The sequence below is a fragment of the Pteropus medius genome, unplaced genomic scaffold, assembly GCF_902729225.1.
Source record: "Pteropus medius unplaced genomic scaffold, Ma_sr-lr_union100, whole genome shotgun sequence".
Taxonomy (NCBI): domain Eukaryota; kingdom Metazoa; phylum Chordata; class Mammalia; order Chiroptera; family Pteropodidae; genus Pteropus; species Pteropus medius.
In genome coordinates this window covers 610,911-634,351 of record NW_024340701.1, presented here as the reverse complement: position 1 = coordinate 634,351, position 23,441 = coordinate 610,911, and the positions used below count along the sequence as shown (strand labels likewise).

At 40.0% G+C, this 23,441-nt stretch overlaps 1 protein-coding gene across 7 annotated transcripts in view; it reads right to left on the bottom strand.

Annotated features, from left to right (window-relative positions):
- Nucleotides 1–23,441, bottom strand: part of ST3GAL3 (ST3 beta-galactoside alpha-2,3-sialyltransferase 3) — a 167,447-nt gene that overhangs the window by 81,673 nt on the left and 62,333 nt on the right. For 4 of the 7 annotated variants that reach the window (XM_039883662.1, XM_039883661.1, XM_039883659.1 and 1 more), the window contains exon 3: nt 9,110–9,152. In XM_039883662.1, coding sequence (XP_039739596.1) covers nt 9,110–9,152 — 43 coding nt within the window. Of the gene's footprint in view, nt 1–9,109; nt 9,153–22,356; nt 22,405–23,441 lie in introns of all 7 variants that reach the window. The other 3 variants (XM_039883660.1, XM_039883657.1, XM_039883655.1) reach the window with 1 other exon arrangement.

Below are 23,441 nucleotides of genomic sequence, written 5' to 3'. Positions count from 1 at the left end.
TGAGTTTTTATTATGAATGGATGTCAAATTTTGTCAAACATTTTTTTCCCCATTGAAATGATCACATGATTTTTATTCTTCACTTTGTTAATGTGGTTTATCACACTGACCGATTTGCAGATGCTGAACCATCATTGTGTCCCTGGAATAAATCTCACTTGATCATGGTGTATGATCCTTTTACTGTATTGCTGAATTGTTTGCTAAAATTTTGCTGAGGATTTTGCATGTGTGTTCATCAGGAATATTGGCCTGTAATTTTCTTCTCTTACAGTGTCTTTGTCTGGTTTTGGTATCGGTAATTCTGGCCTTATAAAATGAGTCTGAAAGTGTTCCTTCCTCTTCTAGTTTGTAAAAAGTATGAGAAGTACTGGTATTAATTCTTCTTTAAATGTTTGATAGAATGCACCAATGAAGCCATCTGGTCCTGGACTTTTGTTCATTGGTAAGTTTTTGATTATTGATTCAATCTCCTTACTAGTAATTGATCTGTTAAGATTTTCTTTTTTCTCAGGATTCAGTCTTGATAGGTTCAAATGATAAATTTAACATGACTAGGGAAAAAAATTAAAATTTATATTTTCCCTGAACTCTGGGTAAGACTTGCATTTGGAGTCATCATCAACAAAGCACAGTCATGACCTCTGACAGTCACTGGAAGCCTGTATTCATGGGCATCATGAAAGACAAGGATACTGTGGTGTCATGAGTAATGATGTAACCAGCATGAAATAGATGGTACTGGAGAACTGAAGAGAAAATATGATCTGTACTGTTTCTATAACACAGGTTCCAGAGAGCCATGGCACTGTGATTAATAATAGCATGGCTACTTTTCTCTTGTGGTGGGAGATGTGAAATTAGCCAGGAATGATGCTCTTGACAATAAACATCATGAAGAGATGATTCTTGAACCTGAACAGAAAGAGATGGTGTCTAGATACCATGAAAAACATTCATGTGCACTAATTGGATGATAAACAACATAAGTATCTCTTCTTTTCCCATTGTTCTAAATCTTCATCAATAAATCATTATATCTCACATGGACCTATCAACTTGTTTATACCCAGAGGCCTTACAAAAAATATTTAGCCAGTGCTCCGTATAGCCTTGGAGCAGCCCTATAATAATTTCCTACAATAATGTAGGTCAGAGTATTCTTTGAAAGGTTATACAAATGTCAGTTACTGTTCCCACTGTTTTAATGTTTGACTTTTCCTATTATTACTTCTAGATCATCTGAATTATCATTTCACTAATTTAATGAGGAAAAAACTTCCTTTTATTTTTTTTTACTTGGATTATTCTCTTCAATTCACTTGGCTGCCCCAAACTTCTGCCTGGTAGGCAAGGAGGTCAGGAAATTGCTGGGAACAGAAGGGGAAGGCTGCTGAAATGAGGCCAACATCTCATATACAGAGACTTGTCTTCAAATGGCATGCCAATGCCTATCTGATCCCAATGGAAGGGCTAAATCTCATTAAGATCTGTAATGAAAATTATAGTGAAAATCATAGTGAAAACTTGTGTCCCAGATAAAGATTATTTCCACGATTTCCAAATAACATTCTCCCTAAATCCACTAAGTCCAAGCTTCACAAAATGAGTCACAGTCCAGTTATAATCAGGGGCAGGGGTACTCAAAGCCACAGCACAAAGATAATGCATCAAATTTACTTGAAGATATGGGGAAGAATGTATTAAAACAACACATATGTATTATGGAGAAGAATGAAAAACACTTTTTAAAAATAAAAAGAATTTTCAAAAAGAATGTTTATATTTGCAGTGGGTTGCTTGCTATGCAATATATGCTCATTCTCCTCTGCCATTAAGGGTTTTAGGGGCAAAGTTTCAGTAGGGGATCTGAGTTTTCTATTTTGCTTCCTGCTCTCAAGGAGCTTGTTTTCTAGTAAGCAAGGTAGGTAACTGCACCTAGATTCAATGATTTTAGATTCTCTAGGGGGTGGATGTAAGCATTAGTAAAGTTTTAAGCTCCTCAGGCAATTCTAATATGCAGTCAAGGCTGAGGGTTTGAATGCTGGCTTGAGCACACGTAGTTCTGTGAACACAGGTAAGTGCCAGGCACTGTTTTAGATGCTAGGATATAGCAGTGAATAAAATAGACAACGCTCCTTGCCCTCTCTCTAGCAGGAAGAGACAATCAACGAGTAAATAAAAAGTGGATACTCAATAATGATAAATACCCTGGAGAAAAATGACTTAGTAAGGAGAACAGGAAATGCCAATGGAAGATGAAATTATAATTTTAAGTGGGATAGACAGGGAAGACCTCACTGAGAAGGTAACATTTAAGCTAAGATATCTGAAAATGTGAGAAAGTGACACAATCTCTGCAGATATTTGGGGAAGAGTGTCCCAAAGGAGTGAATGAATGCCGAGAATCTGAGGCAGGAATGGGCCTAGAGGATTTGAGGCACACCAAGGAGCCCAGTATGGAATAATAAACAAGGAGAATAGTGAGAAAACAGAGGTCTAGATCATGTAAGGCCTTGGTTGGGTATGTTAAAAAAATCTAGCTCTATTCTAAGAGAAATGAGGAGCCACTGGAGAGTTCTGATCACAGGAGTAATCAGCCCTATCTTGCATTTTAACAGGATCACATTAGCTTCAGTGTGGAAGAAGACCACAGGGAAGCCAGTGTGAGAGCAGGGAGAGAAGTCAGGAGTACAGTGATAAGGTAGGAAATAATGGTTTTCTGGACAGAGTGATAGTGGTAGAGGTAGTGAGAAGTGGATGGACATAGTTAAGGTAAAGTCCATACAGTTTGCCAATGATTAGTTTAGTGTCAAAGATATGATACTGATTTTTTTTTTTTTTTGATACTAAGTTTTTGACCTGAGCAACTGGAAAGATGAAGTTGCCATTTACTGGGATAGGGAAGATTCTGGGAGGCATAAAGTACAAATCAGAAGTTTGGTTCTGGACATGTAAATGGGAGATGCCTAATACAAATCCAAGTAAAGGAGGCAGCTGGATGAATGAGTGTAAAGTGCGGGGGAAAAGGATTGGGCTTGAACTATAAATTTGGGCATCATCACATAGATATTTAAAGCCACGAGCCTGGATGAGATCATCAAAGTGGTGGTTGTGTGGAATAGGTAGTATAAATAGTACCTGATATGGCATTAGGCATAAAGTAGGTCTTTAATAAATACTTTACCCTTGCAGCCACAGGAAACTTGGCAGGCTGTTCTGGAAATAGTAAACCATGCTTTAGGGCAGTGGTCCCCAACCTTTTTGGCACCAGGGACCTGTGCTCCTATGAGAATCTAATGCCTGATGATTTGAGGTGGGGCTGAGGTGGTGATGCTAGTGCTGGGGAGCAGCGGCAAATACAGATGAAGCTTTGCTTACTGGCCCGCCGCTCACCTCCTGCTGTGCAACCCAGTTCCTAACAGGCCACAGACTGGTACTGATCTGCGCTCAGAGTTTGGGGACCCCTGCCTTAGGGCATATTTTAGACTAGCCCATGTATATAGGCCTTTCACAATCGGCTTGGTTTTCACAAGCCTTTCCAGAGTTAAGAGTTGTTGGTTTTGGCTTTCAAATCTTAGTACCTTCACATGGAATTCCTTATGAAATTAGACTGAACATTAAAGTCCCCATGTTCGTGCCCACATGGCAACTATAAAACACTACATTGTGGCAGTAGACAGGGGCTTACTTGGAGCACAGAGCACCTACACACACCCAGCTGAAACAGATGAAACCTCCATTTCATTAAATCAGCTCCCAAAAGGCTGATATCAGCTCAGGACACACACACCTGGACACCAGGGTCTGGCTCCTTCAAGGCTCCAAATGGCTTTTCTCTCTGCTGGATCTAATGGGCACATTCCTGGCTCATGGTGTCATATTTCTCCTCACAACTAAGACTGAGATTTCCTTAGGCTTCTGTCCAGAATGCTCTGCCTCCAGATAACAGCAGGGCTAACCCCCTCTCTTCCTTTGAGTCTTTGCTCAAATGTCACTTTCTCAAAAGACCTACCCTGATTACTCCATTTAAACTTGCAACCCCTTCTCCAGCATTCCTTCGACTTGCTCTATTTCCTTCCATAGGACTTATTACCTTAGAAGATATTGAAAACATTATTACCATTTTTGTTTATTAACTGTCTTGTTCACTGGTATATCATCAAAGCATAAAACATTGCCTGAGACACAGTAAGGAAGTGCTTACCTTGATGTACCCTGAGCCTTTCCTCTGGTGCCTCAACTTTGAACAGCAGATTCCTTTCAGAGAACCCTGAGTCTCCCACAGACCAGACCTGAACCTCCTGGAGGTATCATCCAATCAGGTTGTAGCTGAGTTCACTGAGCAGCCTGATTGCCCATCCCCAGGGGAACACAAGATTAATTCTTAGGCAACCTGTGACCAGCAATACCCAACTCACCAACCTCACATTCTGGTTATTCCTGTTCACTCCCTCAATACATACTTGTCAGTTTTCTCATCCCCAAGTCACTGCTCTCCGCTTCTTCTTCTTGGCCCAGTCTCCCACTTCTCTCCCCCATGTACCATACTCTCACTTTCCACTGTATTCTGTGAAACTTTGTTCCTTTACGTCCTCAGCTTCTTCAGTGAATATTCCTTCCATGTTCTGCTTTCATAGAAATCTGGGTCTCCCTGAAAACACCATTTCCCCTACAGCCCTGCATCAAGAAGGCTGTTCTTTCTTCTACGGCCCATGCATCTGAGGATCTCTCATATCCATTTTGTACTCCGAGCCACCAATATAGCATCCTTATTTAAAAAACAAACAAAAACCTGTTCATTGTTCATGCTATCCAGAAATACTACCTCCTATACTCCAGTGCTGTTCTCATTTACTCCCTCTCCATTCCCTAAGACCTTAGCTCACAAGACATCCTTTCCAATCAAGCTTAGGAGGCTGTTCAGATGGCTTAGAATTTTCAGTTTTATCTCAATTACAAAGCATTCAGTTGGTACTCAAGAAATATTTGCTAAATGAAAGTGTGAAGAAATAAAATCTGGGGCATGAAGCAAAAGGCAAGCTGAGGTTCAAGTCTCATTTGGGGGCTCTATATTAGGTGAGTACTATTATTTACACTTTTAATGGGAAATTGAGGCTTAGCAGTTAAATAATTCACTCAAGATTATAGCTAGTAAGATGTGAAACTGGACTTTAAAATTTCTTGTCCAACTCCACAGCCCATGTTTTTAACCTCAAAACCCACCACCCTCCTGAACAACAGAGCTTGCAGTTAAAAGGCAAGGTTTTATACAGCTCACTGCATATGAGTAATCTGAATAATTTTCATAAGGTCAACAAGTGATTCTGTCATGTATATATCAGCAGCAGGGAATTCTCAAACAAACAAACAAACAAACAAAACAGAAAACTAGTCCACAAAGACATAATTAAAAGAATATAATGAAGACAAAAAAAATCCAAAACATTTATTTCCAGATTTTTGTAGTATCACTGGAATATAGACATTTTAAGAGCATTTCTATATATTAGATTCTCAAGAATAGAACCTGAGATGGAGAGACAATCCTCATGCAACTATATCTATGGTACATTCTCAGTTAAGAGTCAGCCAACTATGATTTGTGAGCCAAATCCACCTCTCTATTTGTTGTTTGTATGGCCCTTGAGTTAAGAATGTCTTTTACATTTTTAATAGTTGGGGGAAAAATCAGAAAAGTATTTCATGACACATAAAAATTGTATTAAATTTAAATTTCAGCCATAAATAAAGTTTTACTGGAATACAGCCATACTCATTTGTCTATATGTTGTCTATGGATGCTTTCATGTTACAGCAGCAAAACAGAGCAGTTGAGACAGAGACAATAAGGCCCCCAAGCCCTAAAATATTGACCATCTGGCCCTTTACAGAAAAAGTTGGTCATTCCTGTTATAGATCACTTCTTCTGACTTATCTTCCATAGTTCGCAAACTCTGTCTTCAGTTGTATCTAATTTGATCCTAAATCTTTGTCAAGTTTTTCATTTTGGTCACTGTAATTTTTTTTAAATTCTAGTTCTTTATTTTTCGAACCTAATATTTTACTTTTTATAGTTCTCTATTCCATGTATATAATCTTATATTTTATTTCCTCAACTATAGTATATATAATTGCTGTATAAACAGTGTCTGGTAATTTCAATTTTAGAAATCTTTGCGAGTCCCCCTCTGATATCTGTTGTCTTTTGGGGTCTCAATAATGGAGCCTTGTTTCTATAAGTGCTTAGTTTTATTTTGTTGCTTTTTGTTTTCATAGCTGCTCATTTCCTTGAAAAGTTATTTGTGAGGAATTGATGTATCTTGCTCCAGAAAAGGTTTGCATTTGCTTTTGCCAGGAGCCTGGAGGCACTGCCAGTCTGGAAGACCTTAAACTGAGTTCTTGGATCACCTGAGTGATAAGAACTCTAGCTCTGAATATCAAATGTTTCTGTTTTATTAACTTATTACTCTGATTGACTCAGAGCTCTAGCAACCTTTTCTGCAGTTCTAGTGTAGATGTACAAGTCTAGTTCTAGTTCATCCTTATGTTGAGTTATTTGCGATTTCAGTTTGACATGAAAAGGATCGAAGATCAAAATATAAAAGAGATGTTAATAGACCTAGAGGTTAGAATGAGGTCTAACATTTCATCAGAGTTTCAGAAGAGGAGTAGAGAGAAAGTGGGGCAGAGGCAATACTTAAAAGAGATAATGGTTGAAAATTTTCTAGAACATATGAATTATTTATACTTAAGAAGCTAAATGAAACCAATCAAAATAAATGATTCTTACACGTGTATACTTATTCATACTTCATAGAACCCTTTCTTTTATTCTTCATAAAACCTTAGGAAATGGGTATTGTTATCTATATTTTTCATAAGGAAAAATTTGGATTCAGAGATCTAAAATGAATTATCTAAGGTCCTGTAACTTTAATCAGTAGGAGCATAATATGCAAATTCAGTTCATCTAATCCAAGTTCATTTCTTTTCCTATACATTAGAAATAGAACACAATACAACATAGCAGAGAAGGATTTTATAAGGGGAGATCTTAAAATTGCTAAGGAATTACCCACAAAAAACAGAATCCGGAACTTGAAAACTTTTCCTTGGATGCACAGAAAAACCTTTTTCCACATATCCGTGCTTTCTTCTGAAGACAGCATTGGTTTGGAAAAAGCCTTTGCAGTAAGAAGCAGGCAAGTTCCACCTTGTACATTAAACTGTGAGTTAAAGCAAATGAGGCCAAGCTAGTTCCCTGACCTTAAGACCAATTTGACTCAATTGGTTCATGGAACCAGCCTGGTCCACAACAAAAGGCTACACCACAGCCTACTGTATACCACCCAACTGTCAGGACAGCAGGGCAAGAATGTCCCCCTAATTCTCCTCCTTATACTCTTGAAGACAGTTTAAATACTGTGGTTAACATGTCCCACACGACATGTCTTCTGTTCATCAATGTGATTCAACTTGATAATTACTACTCTCGATTCTGGTGGCATTTCACTTGCTTAAAATCTTCATTTGCTTTTTTTTTCTTATTTTCCAGAGCACTAAATTAAGAATTTTCTAAAAGTAAAGCCTGTGGCTTTCTAATATAATCAAGCCCTATTCTCCAGATGTTAACATGTAGTGGACATCTCTCTACTAGCTTGGTATAAAGAGCAGACCATTCTTCCTTCATGGCTGCCTTCACATGTGTAAAATATTGGAGAATTACAACTCCTGAATTCACAGTGTGAGGCACCAGAGCCAAAAAACCAGATGCCAGGAAAAGGAGCTAGATGCCAGACAATTCAGTAGGAAAGCCAGAGAGCCCCTGATTTGATGTCTTATATGCAGGTATAGCCATCACTATCAGAAGCAGCTGTGGTCAAGGCCTCATGCAAGAGAAGAAAAGGAGACACAATTCTGATCTTTTATGCCTGTCTGGTACAGGACAGAGGACATAGGTATACAAAGATGACTAACAACAAAAAGGATCTATAGGCAGTTTTGAAACCATTTATTGTGCATCAACCATGTGAGAGGCCCTATACAGGGCATGAATGCACAGAGTGGATAGAGCATCTTGATCTAGTCATCCACCTATTGTTCGCCATTCGCCTTGATGTAGTCATCCACCTATTGTCCGTCCATCCATCTGTCCATCTAACCATGCATCCATCCTTGCAGGCATGCATTCGGTATTTACTGAGCATCTAACAAATATATGCCAGTACTGTCTAGGTGCTAGGGACACCAAGAAGATGAGAACAGGGAAGGATTCTAGAAGGATTAGAAACTATTTACTTGAAAGCCATTATGAATTAATCATTTCAATTAAATCCTTACAACAACACTGTGGGGCAGGTATATTGTTATCCTCATCTTACAGAAGAGTGGTTAAGTAGCTTGCCCCAAATCACAAGGAGAGTAAATGGCAATTTGGGATTTGAATCAAGCTTTGCCTGGCTCTGAGCCTGTGCTCTTAATAAATTAATAATTATTACATAGTTAATTATAGTATAATGAGATAATTGGTGACAGAGGTGGAAAATTCACAGGAAGTACACAGGAAGAGATAATTAATTTTGTGTAAGGTGGAGGCACTCTTTGATTTTATCCTAGTAAACAAGCAAGGAAAGGAAATTTCAGGCACAGGTAAGAAACATATGCAAAGGCAGAGGAAAAATGAGGGTTTACCTATGAGAGAATGACAGGAGGAAGACAGGCCTGATCATGAAAGGCTTTGCGTGCTTGGCTGCAGAGCACCTTTGAGAGGCCACCACCTCCTATTGCAACTCAACAACCACCCTCCATTCTGTAGCAAAGCCTTTCCAGGGGCCTCCTTGTCCTTCAAAATCCTTATAGTGGCTCCTGCTGTAATGAGCTGTCTGTGCCAGCCAAATCTAAGGCCTCATGTGTGCACACACATTCCCACCCTCTCGGGGCCCCTGCAGACTGTAACATACTTCGGGATTCTGCTGACAGAAGGTAGAGTCCCAAGGGAATATCCCCAACAACCACAGGGGTGATGAGAGCTGACCCTTCAAATTTGGAGCCCACCTCTCACAGACCTCTCCACCACAGAGTCAAGTCACTTTCTCATTCTACTCACAGTTTAGAGTCCAGCTTCAGGAGGAAGCCCAACCGATCATACTCTGCAAAAGAAAAGCAGAAAATGTCACTGAAGGCAAGCCACTGCTGACACTAGCAGACTGCATTCCCCAGTCCAAGACCATGGGGACGGACAACTGCTTTAAAGAACAGATACAAACATCTGTTTTGTGAAGGACCAGGTTCAAGCCAGGTATTTCCCAGGCCACCTGGGCCAACAAGTCCTATGCTGGTTAAATGTGGTGCCTGAAACTAAAATTTAGTAAACCACAAAAGTAGACCCCTGGAGAAGTAAGAAGGTCAGAAGAAACCTCTGCTTCCTCTAAGCTCTATGCACAATTTTGCTCATTCAGCCATGTTAACTGTGCGGTAAAGATGCGGCTGCTAAGGGGTCTTCAAATCTATGGCAACAATCCTTTTCATAACAATCACAAATAATTGATAGATGTGATTACATAAGGAATAAGGAATTTAAAATGAAATCTAAAAACAAATTAATAAGATGTTTTCAACAAATGATAAATCATTAATATTTTATTTAAGTTCTTTATATCTTGTCTCATTCAAAAATAAAGTTAGAGCAGTTTTAAAATTGTATGAAGTACAACATTTTAAAAAGAAGAAATCTGGGGGTTAAGGAGAAATAAACATAGGAAAAATAATAAAATGCAGCCAGGATAAGAATACCAAAAGTAGATGTCCTAAAGTCCTCTCTGCTTACCAGAGGATTGCAGATCTATCCCCAAGATTCCTCACAGCTAAAACTAAATGCAAAGCACTGATATAAATGGTTTACGGAGTCCATAAAATAAACTGGGAGAATCACAGCTATCCCTGATACTAAGACTTGAGGGAAGTTTCCTCTGCGCCCCCAAAAATATTTGTGTAAGGAAAATGATAGGATGTGTCATAGGATTGTTTCTTTACAGCTTGGTTCAATGATTGCAAAGTGTGTGTGTGCGTGTATGTGTGTGTGTGTGGAATGGCTTCACTAAAATAAGGTGGTCTATGAATGCAGTTCTCAGCTGGTGCTGGCCTGGCTTCATCTGAAGATAAAACGGAATCATTAAGACCAAACAATGGGATGGAAGAGGCCAGGCAGCAAGGCTTTCAAGGAACTCAGTCTCAGTAAGCAATGAATGGCCAAGAGAGGGAAATTACACATGCTGACAAGTATCTCACAGGAATCATTCTGTAAGGCCAATTAAAGCCAGACTCATGTGCTTTTATAAGCAGCTGAGTTGCAGTGAGAGAATAATTCCTCTTCTTAAAACTGAAGATACCAACTAGGACACATAACTCAAGAGAGGGCTTGCTTCCCAAGAGATCATGATTGGGTAAGTAAAAGGCTTTCCTCAAAATAATTCTGGTTTCGCTCTAACTCAGATAAATGAATGAGATTTTGCTTAACATATGAAGAACTTATAAGGTTTCAATTTAAAAAATAAACTAAAAACAAAATTTGCAAAAAGTTAGTTTCAAAGTTTAATACTCTTTCAATAATTTTATTTTATTGTTTCATGAAAAAGAAAATCCCATTAACTTGGTAAACACCTGTTGCTTCTCTCCTGCTCCCCCCATCCCGTCATAACCTTGGGACAATTATCTTGCTATTGCTCCTCTGACCCAAGTTACAACCCCCTTGGACGTAGGCTGAATCCACACTTTGGCTGATTCCTTCCAGAGAAGGCAGAGAATGTTTTCTCCCTGTTGCAAACTCAAATGTCAAGGGCCAAGCAAGAACACAATATAAATGAGAAAGTGAGAGAATGTGATACCTCTTGCAGCAGCTCACACCACTTATGTTAGCTGCATTAAAAACAGATTCTGTTAAAATGTCTTTTTTTTTACCACATATTTTCTGTAACCATAATTTTATCCGTGGTTTATATTCAATGGCATCTTAAGTTTTGTTTTACAACACACACTAATTGCATATTAAACATGTAAGAACATATGTCCTCCTATGGCTTTCTTGGACTATCTGCTGTTTTCCTTTCACTTAAGAGACATGAGTACCAGCAATATTTCACTTTACGCTTTAAGAAAAGGTAACTGTGTGGCTCGATGACAAATGGCAGCCAACATTGGCTTCGGATCAGTGTGTGAGCTGATGCAGGGATCATTCTGCCTGCTCCTTTCCAGTGGTTCTTTCCCTGCCTTCCGGTCGCTTCCTCACACACATGCACCCACCAGCTGAGGAGTCCAAGGGGACCCTCGACAGATCTCCAGAGCTCTCTGTGTGCAGCTCTCTCCTCTCTGGTACTCTGCCTGCGACTTCTAGCTGCCTGGGTTACCCCGAATTCTCAACTCTGTTTCCTCTTGGGAAGGCTCTTGGGTTCTATCTAGGTTGTCCTTTTGTGTGCTGTGGTCTGGAAACTCTGTTCAGCCTGTTAGTTTAGGTAATTATAGGGCTAACCTCATTTGTCTCCCTTTCAGAGATCAGTGTCCTCTGCTACTTACTGTTCAATATTTGCAAAATCTTTTTCCATATATTTTGTCTGTTTTTCAGTTGCTCTGCCTTTCTTCACTTTTTCCTTTATCCAGTCTAGATCTTACCTTGCTCTACTGTTCAGTTTAGCCTGCACAATGATCTTTCCAATGCACCCAAACCGAATCTCTCATTCCTGCCCAACCCTCTCTCCTGAGCTCCAGACTTGTATGTACAGCTGTCTCCTGAACATTTCCACATCCTATAGACACCGAAAACTCAGGCTGCCCCACACAGTTCATTTTCACCCCCCTCATTCATGCAGACCTGGTTCTCCTCTTGCATCCTCTACCTTATAAATGGTACTATTCACCCAGCCGCCCAAGCTTGAAACCTGAGAGAATTCCTTGATTCCTGCTTCTCTCTTATTTAATTACCATGTCCTTTTATTTTCATCTTCACAATGGATCTCAAATACACTTACTTTTCTCTATTTCTACTATCCTTGACTAAGAAGCCAGCTTCCTTTCTCACATGGATTATTGTCATGACCTCCTACCACGTCTTCCTGACTCCTGCCTTGACTCTCTCTAATAGATACTCCATGTAACCAGAGCTATCTTTCTATAGGATAAAAATGGTTATGTCATAACTGCTTAAAGCCTTCTATTGTTCTCAGGATAAATCATCTTAGTTTACAAGGTCCTTCGTGATCTGGCCTACAGCGACCAGTCCAAGTTCCCTTTTTGGGTCCCCGCATTGCCCCTATTCTGCCCCTGCCATACTCCATGATCCAGCCAGACTATTTTCTTTGCCTCCAAAGTATTTTTATTACTTCCAGGCCTTTGTACATGTTTTTCCCTTCACTTAAAACATTATTCACAACCCTTTTCACATTGGTTATTTCCTATACACTGCTCCTGAATGACCCAAAGTCACCTCAAACTCAAAATGCTACAAATCAGACTTATCTTCACCCTATCCCCCATACGTTTTTAGGTTTGTTTTGTTTGGTAATGGCATTGCCATTCAGTTCCCCAAGAAATAAATTTTTGGTGTGCCCTATCTTTCTCATTTCTAAACACAAGCGGGGGTGGGGGGGGTGGTGAGGAGAGAAATAGACAGGAGTAAAGGGGGTCAAATATACAGCGACAGAAGGATATTTAACTGTGAGTGGTGAACACACATTATACATATGACATTAATGAATTGTACACTTGAAACCTATATGATTTTATTAACCTATGTCACTCCAATAATTTTAATTAAAATACATACAGACAGACAGATCCTCCTCCCTATACCATAGTCACTGCTTTTGCTGGAGTCTTTACTGTTGTCCAGATAATGCAGTTACCTCTTAATCTGTCTGTCTTCCCAGACTCACCTTCTGCCATTCCTCTCTAGGCAGCCTTTATGCCTAATAGCCATCGCAGATGATGTTTCTAACATCTTTAACGCCCTCACTCACCTTGCTGACTTGGAAAACACCTGCTCATCCTTCAAGATACGGCTATCACCAAGGCTAAATCTAATAGATATTTTTGTAGCGCCACAAAGACCTTCAAGGTTTGGGCTCTGCCTACTTTTCCATCCTATTTGTGCACTTTTTCCTCCCCTATGCTCTCTGCTTTGGCCATTTGGTCTTAATTGTATTCCCTAAATAAGCTATGAGCTCTCTCAACATAGGACTTTTCCTTAGGAGCAGTTTTTTTCCTGCCCGAAATGTGTCCTCATTTCTTTATTTGGTTAATTCTTGCTCATCCTGTAGACCCTGGTTCAAACACAGTCTTTTTGAAGAACATTCCCTGACCCTTCTGTCTAAACTGCAACCCCCTTACATGTTCATTACTTGTCCTCAGAGCCCTTAAATTCCAGTTTGGAATTATACATTTATCAGACTATTTGACTAGTGTCTTTCCTCCATGAGACTAGAAGTTCTGCTAAGGCATCATAACTAACATTGTGCTTGGCATGTTAAAAGAATGAGGAATTAATGCCTTCTCTGATCTAAACCATTAGCCTGTTTCCTTATATGTGCTCATCACCAAATGGAGAGAACTTAATGCATTTCTGCCATTATTTGTTCGTAAGTCTGTAGTGCACATCTGCTGTTTTTGTCCTCCTTTAGAAATAAGCCCCTTGAATTTCTTTCAGGCAACTACTCTTCCCTCACTGCTGGCAAGAGGTGAGACTGTCCACAGGATTAGCCTAACCAAAGCATAGTTACTTGGTAAAATCTAGGTTGATTGGACTCTTTTTCTCTTAAGCTAAGTGATACAAGGGAGAAAAACTATGAAGAGATGGACCATTTGTTGCAATCTAGATTCCTGGCACTGCCCTTCATGTCCTGAGGGCCAGCTATTAGGCTTTTAATTTGATTCTGTGGGTATCTATGTCCTTCCAGTAAATTCCTTTTTCTTTTGAGTTAGCTTGGTCAGTTTCTGTTGCATACAATTAAACAACTCTAACATTATGTATCTGTACCTCTAGCACCTAATATAGAATCTGGCATAGAACTACTGTTCTGTAAATGTGCAGAATAAATGGAGTGACCAAATGACCAAGGGAGCCTAATAAATAGTCCTAAGTCCTGGATTCTTTGTTTTCCTCCACCCCTTGAGGGAAGAGGGCAATATTAATGGTGGCAGCCATGGTGACAGTAGCATGCCTCTCCCCATCACTAGCCCAACTACCTTGTACACTAGTGCTTCCCTTGCTCTGGCCATTGCTGGCTCCCAGCCTATCCAGCTAATTATATCGCAGTCACCTGCCCATGGAGAGTCTGACCTACCCCTTCTTAGACACTCTTCCTTCATTTCAGTTTCTGGCTTTTACTTTAGGGTTCTCTTTCATTGACTCTAAATTTGCCAAAGTAATTCCTTCTTGTCATTTATAAAAGCCTAAAATTTAACTTTCTCCATAAAGACTTCCTGAGGCTCCTGAGTAACGAGTGACTGCCCCATCTCCAATCCAGCCAGGAATCTTGCCTGAGAAGTGCTCTACTCTCATATTTATAAGCTGTTATATGCCACATAGTCATAAGCTGTTACTAATGGTCTAATCTGTGCACAGTTCCTCATGGAGATCTGACTAGCAGGAAAGTTTAAATATAATCTTTAGGAAATGTAAACTAGAATAGAAAATGATCAGGAAGACATGGGTATAATGCTCTTATGAGTACAAGAGCAGAGCTTCTTATTGTTGGGTTTGGGCAAGGCTACGGATCCCATAGCATTTCACTGTATACAAATGTGTTCTTAAAGTTGCATGTGAATTCAATCTAAACAATGGAAATGCTATTTTGAGTGTAACAACTCTTCAGGGACAATTCACCTCTGGGGAAGCTGGCAGTCAAGCCCAGGTCTCCCTGGCAGTCCACTGATGCCACGTCTGTAATAAGAACAGAAAATGCTGGGACTCCCAAGTCGACTAGGCACAATGTGTACTGATGTGCATTATATAGTTCTCCCAGCACCTGAGGGTACTCTCCTCCCAGGTGTCAAAGCAGCAAGCATGCAGTGAAGGAGAGATGCATAGTCTGGTGGGTTAGGCTTCCTGCCTCAGCCAGGCTGGAACGCCCAGCATTACAAAAAAAACCCAACCAAGGAGCACATATGTGTCCTTTGCCTGGCTCCAGGTGAGAAATGGCATGGCTGATGCAAGTCTCTGCTCTTCTCCTTCTGAACTTGCACCAAGTTAGACTTGTGAATGCATAAAGTGCTTTTTCAGATGACTAGTCCTTGAAATTAAACATTAATTCTTCCATTGCCATTTCAAAGGAATAACATTGTGTTCTAACTCATATAAACTCCTAGAAGGTTCAGAAACTGGACATAAACAAAAGGAGGCCATGCACAAAGGTGTGTATGCACCTAATAATGACACTCTTCTCTATACAAGGCAAAATTAACAGAATTACAAGGAGAAAAACACACTGGGTCTCCTGTCATCACAATGGAAACATATACCACTGAAAACTCAGGCTCACAAAATTAGTGAGAATTGAGATTTTGACAGAATAATTAATAAATGTGAACTGATATGGAGTATCTTACATCCAACGAGTAAAGAATGCACATTCTTTTCAAGCATATATAGAACGTTTATGAAAACTGACCATCTATGAGTAGCCAGTTTTTTATGACAAAAATTTTATGAACATTGAAACAAACTCAAGTTTCTATTCAACATTTAATAGATTCAGTAATACTTTGTATTTCATTTTGCTCATAATTTTATAATGTAAAGAAAATTATAAATGTTTTCACAATGACCTATTTAGATAACCCTAAGTCCCCTCCTGCTTATCTTAGCATGGTGTACAAATGTTATCACTGTCTACCCACGCTCTCATGTGTAAACAGCTGGGAGCACCATACTACACAATGAGGTCCTATCCGAGGATGAAAGGAGTTCGTCAAAGTTCCTCAAAGTTCCTCAAGACCTGTGTCCTACCAGATAGAGGCTCATCTTCAGGATTCTCAGCCCCCAAATGGAATTTCAGGGAATACGGATGCACACTGTGAACCAGGCGTGCTGCTAGCGTTTTTGGTCTCCAGTGATCCACTTCCTTTTTTCATTCTAAAGAACCACCACAAATTCCCATCATCTGTCACTGTGCTTTGCACAAAGCAGATGCTTATTATATAACCACTGCTGATAACAACAATAAATATTTCCCATGAAGACCAGTTTGAGGAACATTACTGCAATATATAAAGTTTACTTTATGGGATAAAAATATGGCCATAAGGCAAAAAAATTCCAACCACATAAGAGAAGAAGCTCTGCTGCCAGATCTTCTTGAAAGGGTCTTTGGCTCCAATCTCCAAGCCATGATGAATTGCTAAGTGTAAAGGGCAGAAGGGTAAATAAAATGAGGTCCTATCCTAACCTAAATAGGCCCCTCATTTCTGAAGAAATGGCACTGCACAGTCTCTAATAAAAGTCATGGACTAATGTAAGCATAAGTAACATATGCCACGGTTTAGGTGGAGGAGGAAGTTGGCAACAGTCCTAAGTGGACTGTCAAACATGCCAGACGAAGGGGAAAACGAGGGGAACTACTCTTTATTGAGCATCTACTGTGTATTCATGCTGCTCTCAGTACTTTCACCTACACTCTCAATTTAATCTTTACAACTCTATGAGGTAGGTAGTATCTCCTTTTTACAGATGAGAAAACAGATGCTTAGAGAGGGGAAATAACATGTTCAATATTTCCAATCAATAAGTGGACCAGCTGGGATGTTGTTAATCCAACCCGGGTCTGACTCTTAAGTTTCCTTCTTTACATTATGCTATACTGACTCTCAGTGGTAAGAAAAAAAACAAGATCCTCATATTAGGAGAGCAGCTGCCATGAGAGCAATTATCTACTATTATCTCCCACCCCCTGCCTGAGCCCTAGCCATGCCCACTCATGAGTTGTGGGAGTCCACAGAGGCCTGACCAAAGTGCAAACAGCTCCCACATCATAAGTCAGGAAATAAATCATAACATAGGATCAATTCATCAAAGACAGACTAAAATAGGAAAAGCAGTTTTATAAAATAAACACAGAAAAATTCACTGACCTAGACTAAATTAACTGACCCAGTAAAATAACTTGGAAGTTCACAAACTGAAATCCAGTCTCAAATGGGTGTATGCTGGCATGGGAAAGGAGAGAAACCTAGCAAGAAGGTCCTAATAAGACTGGGTCTCCTGTGACTATGAGCCCTCCATCTGAGCACAGCACAGCTCTTCACCAGTGTGACGGTGCTGGGGCCAGTGGAGAGTGGACCCTTCAGTGGTAGGCAGAAGCCCCATCCCAGTGAAGGCAAACAGGTCATGCACCAATTTCCCTTCTGTTCTTGATGATAGCTGGGCATGCAACGAATTCAATTCGATTCATGATATCAAGTGTGTCCAGACCACGCTAGGGCATCCTGCAGGAGGATTATGAGGAAAGACAGCTCAAAAGAGCAGTGGGATAGGATATAGAAAATAATGACTCACTCTGCAGTATGTATCTTAAATTTCATGGAGTTTAACACCTAGTAGGTAGATAAGTATAAATAATCACTAAGCAATTATTACATGAAATAAGACATTGTTCCTCTCGCCAAACAAAAATAATTTTACTTTTCCCAGTTGTATGAATAACACATGGTTACTGTAAAAATTCAAATGTAAAAAACTTACAAAGAATGAAGTAAAAACCATTTGAAACTCTTACTATCTAAAGTTAAGTGTTACATTTTGGTGAATATCTTCCCAGAAATCTCTTTCCACAAATAAATGTGCAAATGTGTGTAATTTTACTTACACGTGGCCTCAATATGCATGATGTTTGTTTCTGTTTTGTTCACTCAACAATATCCTTGACATCTTCCGTGTCAATAAAAATAAAACTGCATCATCATTTTTAATGGCTGCACAGTATTCCACTGGATGGATGTGCTACTATTTATGTAATCCTTAAGTATTCATTAAGTGGATGGACACTATTGTTTCTACTCTTCATTCAACAAATATTTACTGAGTACTTATAATGTGCCAGGTACTGTTCTAAGTACTAGGGACACAGTGATGAACAAGATAGGCAATGTCCCTGACCAAATGAAGCCTACATTCTAGTGAGGGAGACCAAAAGTATGTGAGTAAATAAGCAGATAATTTGAAGGAAAGATGACTGCTAAGAAGGAATAAAGACCTACCTTCTTAGAGAAGGACTGGGTGTCACGAGAATCGATGACTTTAAAGTGGTCTGGGGAGATCTTCCTGCAGAGGTGTCATTTCAACAGAGACCTGAGACAGTCATGCAAAGCAGGAGGTAGGAGCATTCTAGGTAGAGGAAATGGTGAGTACAAAGGCCAGGAAGCAGGAAGGGACCTGGCATATTCATGGAATAGCAGGAATGCCAAAGTGGCTTGAGGTCAGTGAGGGGTAAATGGACTAAAGTGAAAGTATGAGATAAACAGAGAGAAACTGAAGCAGCAGCCAGCAAGTAGGGCCCTAGAGGTCACTGAGTTTGAATTTTACTTTAAGTGCACCATGAAGTCAATGGAGAGATTTCAGGGGGAATAAGGTATTATCTGATTTACATTTTTGAAAGATCACACTGGCAACAATGTGGAAAATGGATTGCTGGGAGGCAACAAATGAGCACAGAGAGACCAGTTAGGGGATGTTCACTTGTCTAGGGGAGAGAAAATGGTACCTTGGACAGTGGTGCTAGAAAGAAATGACTGGACAAGGAAACAATGTGAAGATAGAAAAAGTAGGAAAAGGTGAGGAAGAGGAAGAATCAAGGAAATTCCTAGGTTGTGGCTTGAACAGTTGAATAAATGGGAAAGGAAAAATGGGAGAGGAACAAGGTGCAACATACAGATCCTACACGTCTCATCAGATTATACATAAGTAGTTTGGTTTGGGGTGAGATACTGTAAATGTTTTTTTCTTTTAATTTTAGATTTTTCAATTGTTCATTGTTAGTACATAGAATACAATTTTTTTGTGTGTGTTTTGATCTCATATCCTGTCAGTTTGCTAAATTCAGTTACTAGTTTTTGTAGATTCCTTGAGATTTTCTATGTAGGCAATCGTGCTATGTAATGAGGAGGGTTAGTTTTATTTCTTCCTTTCCAGTCTGTATTCTTTGTATTCCTTTTTCTTACCTTGCTCTACTGGCTAGGACTTTCAAAAGTGGTTTCTGATCTTAGGGGGAGAGCAGTCTCTTACCATTAAGTGTGATGTTTGCTCCAGGTTTTTTGTAGATGCCCTATACCAGGTTGAAGAAGTTCCCTTCTAAGTTTGCTGAGAGATTTTATTATGAGTAGATGTTAAATTTTGTCAGATGTTTCTTCTTCATCAATTGACATGACCATTAGTTTTTCTTCTGTTGACAGGTAATATGGTAGATTATACTGAGTAATTTTTTAATGTTGACCCTTCCATTCTAAGGATAAATGCCACTAGGGCACCAAATCTGGGTGGGTTAGCTATTATTTCATCAAATATTTCTTCTGTACTGCACTCTTTCTCTTCTTCTGGGAGTCCAATGACACAGACAGTAAACCTTCTGGTATTATCCCATAAGTCACTGAGGTTCCATTCAACTTTTCAAATCTTTTCTCTTCTGTTGTTCAGATTGGATCGTTTCCATTGTTTGTTTGTTTTTTAGGCGAGGTAACCCTTGGTTGACCTCACAGATTGCAAGGACCTTGTCACCTTACCATCCCTTATTTTTTTTAATTAAAAAACATATTTTACACCTACAGCACCTCGTTTTCCTAGGTGGTCTACCATCCAAGTACCAACCAGGCTCGACCCTGCTTAGCTTCTGAGAGCAGACAGGATCGGGCTTGTTCAGGGTAGCATGGCCATAGACTCCATTGTTTTATTTTCAAGTTCACTGATTCTTTCCTCTGTTATCTCCATTTTGTTATTGAGCCCATTCAGCTGCATTTTTAAAATTTCAGTTATTGTATTTTTTCTTAAATCTTAATTTAGTTCTTTTTTTTTTTGGCTAACATATTCTATCTTTCCAATCATTTCAACAGTGTTTGCCCTTACCTTTGAGAGCATTTTCATAATGGCTACTTTAAAGTCTTTGTTAGATTATTCGAACATCTGTGTCATCTCGGCACTGGGATCTATTCATCATCTGTCCCATGCAAATTGAAATTTTCCTGGTTCTTAATATGATGAGTAATTTTAGATCGTACACTGGATATTTTGAATACTATGTTATGAAACATTAGGTCTTATTTAAATCCAGTGGAGAATGCTGATATTTTTGTTTTATCAGACAATCAACCAGGGGGAATTTAGGTGGCCAGTTCTGACCAGCATTATGTAGGTTGTGGTTTCAATGCCAGCTCCATTTTCAAAACCTATTCAGGTGTGTCCTCTCATGTATCACTCAGTGTTCAGTCTTGAGCCATGGTCTATTCCTTAGTTCAGTTCTCAGAGTCTTTGGTATATTGGTTGGAATCAGATGCATGCGTACACAGCTCAGGGGTTAGGCTGGAAGTTCATAAACAAATTTATGGCGTCACTTTCCTGAGTTTCTCCTTCTCTGTTGTTCCCGTACTTTCCAATTCATCGAGCCTCCCCTTCTTGATTCTCTGGCCAGAAAGCTGGGATTTTAGTTACCACATACAACTTGTTTCCTGCACTGTACCTAAACCTGGGGCCAAGCAGCAGAGAGAGAAAAAGGCAACTGAATTTTGTCACTCTCTTGGGATTACAGCTCCTCTGCTCCGAGAGGAAGGTTTCCCTTCCTCAGTTTTAGGTGCTTGAGGGCTCCACTGTGGCTACCACCACTGTGGGACAGCCCAGGAACTAGGGCACGAGAGAACAGAGGAAAGACTAACCCTTGGGTTTCCCCCTCTGTCTGAGCCTTAGAGTCCCATTCCCACTCCAGAGCCATAACTAAAGGTCTTCTGGAATTCCCTCTGTGCCCTGGTGTCCACTGCTGGGTTTTGGGCTGCCTCGAGTCTAGGACATGAAATATCAGAAGAAAAATGAGAAATTCACTGCCAGTGTAGTAGTGCTTTTAATTCTAGTCTTTTCCTCTAATCTATCTGCTACTATTTATATTTCGGAGTTCTCAAATAGCTGCTAAATGCATTATGTCCAAGCCTTTAGCTGCATCCGGTGACGGAAATAGATTCTTATACATGCATCTTGTCCATATATCCTGGTATGCATATAAGCCCTCATTTATGCAAAGAAAACACCAGGGAGAGGAAATGCCAGGTCATGGGGTATGTATATATTCAAATTTAGCTAACACATAGTCTTTTCCGAAGTGGTTATAACCAATTTATCCTCTGACCAGTAGAAACCTCTGTACCACAGCCTCACCAAAACTGGAACATCAAGCTTTTCAAGTTTTGCTATTTTGATAGATATATAGTGGTATCTCACTGTAATTCTAATTTGCATTCCCTTAGGCACTAATGTAATCACATATCTTTTCATAGGTTTATCAGCCATTTGGATTTCCTCTTTTGTGAAGTATTTGTGAAGATGTGTATAAAGCATTTAGCACAGTGCTGGCACATAGAAGGTCCTCAGTAAACAGTGGTGGCTGTGATCATATTCTGTGAACATCATTCCCCTGTCCACGCTGAAACAACTACTTTCTGCTGCCAACAGCACAGTTGTGTGAAGCAAGGAGACTGTCTCAGACATGAGAGCCAAGCCCCACAGAGCCTGAATGATTTTGTGTAAAAAGGGCAAATGTGCCAATCTATGTGTCTTGCGCTATAGATACAGGGAAGAGAGGAAGTGTGTCAGCATGTAGGAGTTTTAGCCTAAGTGCACAGTAAAGAAAAGTGCAAAATAAAGTGCACCTCCTGGAGGCGGTATGTATTTGAGTGTACGGGGTGCGCATGTACATGGGCAATAGGGTGCATGTCCTCGGGAAGCTGCGATGGTATCACCAGCCTGGTGTTCTGCTAGGCAGCCTGATGGTCACTACCCCAGCATTCCCAGATTTGGGGTCTCTGAATGCCCTCCGCCCCACTCTTTCTGACAAAAGACATATCTTTTTATATAAACCTGAACCATTCTGATGGGGAAGGAGCATCTACAGCAAACTTCTCAGTGCACACTTTTAAAGCAATTGACAAAATCTTCTAGGTGTTGCATCCCACCACTGCTTCCTAGACCACGAGGCCCTAGAAAGGCTTCTTAAGACTTTCCTTCAATTCTGAGGTATTCCATTGCCCATCCCACCCCCCAGGTACCCCCCACCCCATTAGGCTCCACTTCAAATGTGGCCAGTGCTGAAAGGATGATAGATGGGGAGGGACTGGTACCTGAGCCTAGTGTTTGTCCAGCGGAGTCAAAGGATAGAACCACTGAATCTGCAACACAAGAGGACATGTTCATTTCTTTCTCTTTCTTACAGTAAAAAGACAAGCTCCCACTGGCTCTGCCCAAACCCTCCCCAGGAGAAAGTCAACTGCACAGAGGAATGGAACTCAGCTGCACAGAGCCTCCACAAGTCCATGCCCACCCATCCACTGGGCCAGGAGGCCCCGCTGAGCCCAGCCCCAAGCCTCCTGCCACCGGGATGAACGGTTCAAGGCAGAGACAGGCCCCGAGTTCTTCAGAGGCATTTCTTGCCAAATTAGGGGATAAACTTACTTATTTTTCCTTCTCATAGTGAACAAAAAAAATTAAAACAAAGCATAAGAAAAGTTCTCTCTTGCATCTAAAGGCACTAACATTCCCCTGTGACTTCTCCCTTTCTTTACCTACTCATATACCCAAATGCTTATTATTTTCCCCCCAACAAAAGGCTTATTAAAGTGGCCTATAGGAACTTACAGTAAACATTGGAATAAAATAATGACGTCAAAGAAAAAAAATATTATGTAGTCGGGGGAATGTTAGTGTACAAAATGCATGCCATGAGGACATATACAAATACTACAGCTAGAATCAAGGAGGCCGGATCGCCTAAATGGCCAAAGAAAAGGCGAAAATGAACAGCTTCAAAATTCAGTGCCTACAATGCATTCATTCATTCATCTATTCAACTGTTCAGTAAATATTTACTGGGCACCTACTAGGTACAAGATACTATACTTTGAGATACAGCAGCAGACAAAAGCATGGTCTCTGCCTTCATGGATCTACCTGCCATTAATCTAAGAGAAAAAAATATTACCAAACAACAAACTATTCAACTAAAAATTGATTAAATGAAAAAGAAAAGAATACTGTGAAAGTTTCTATTAGGAAGCAGACATAGTTTGGAAGGGGAGTGGGTGCTGGTTACGGGAGGCTTTCCTAAAGAGGTGACACTTGAACTAAAAGCTGAAGGAGAAGTAAAGGTTAACCTAACAAGAACAGAATGGAGCATTCCAGGCTGAGAAAATGCCTACTGTGGAGAACC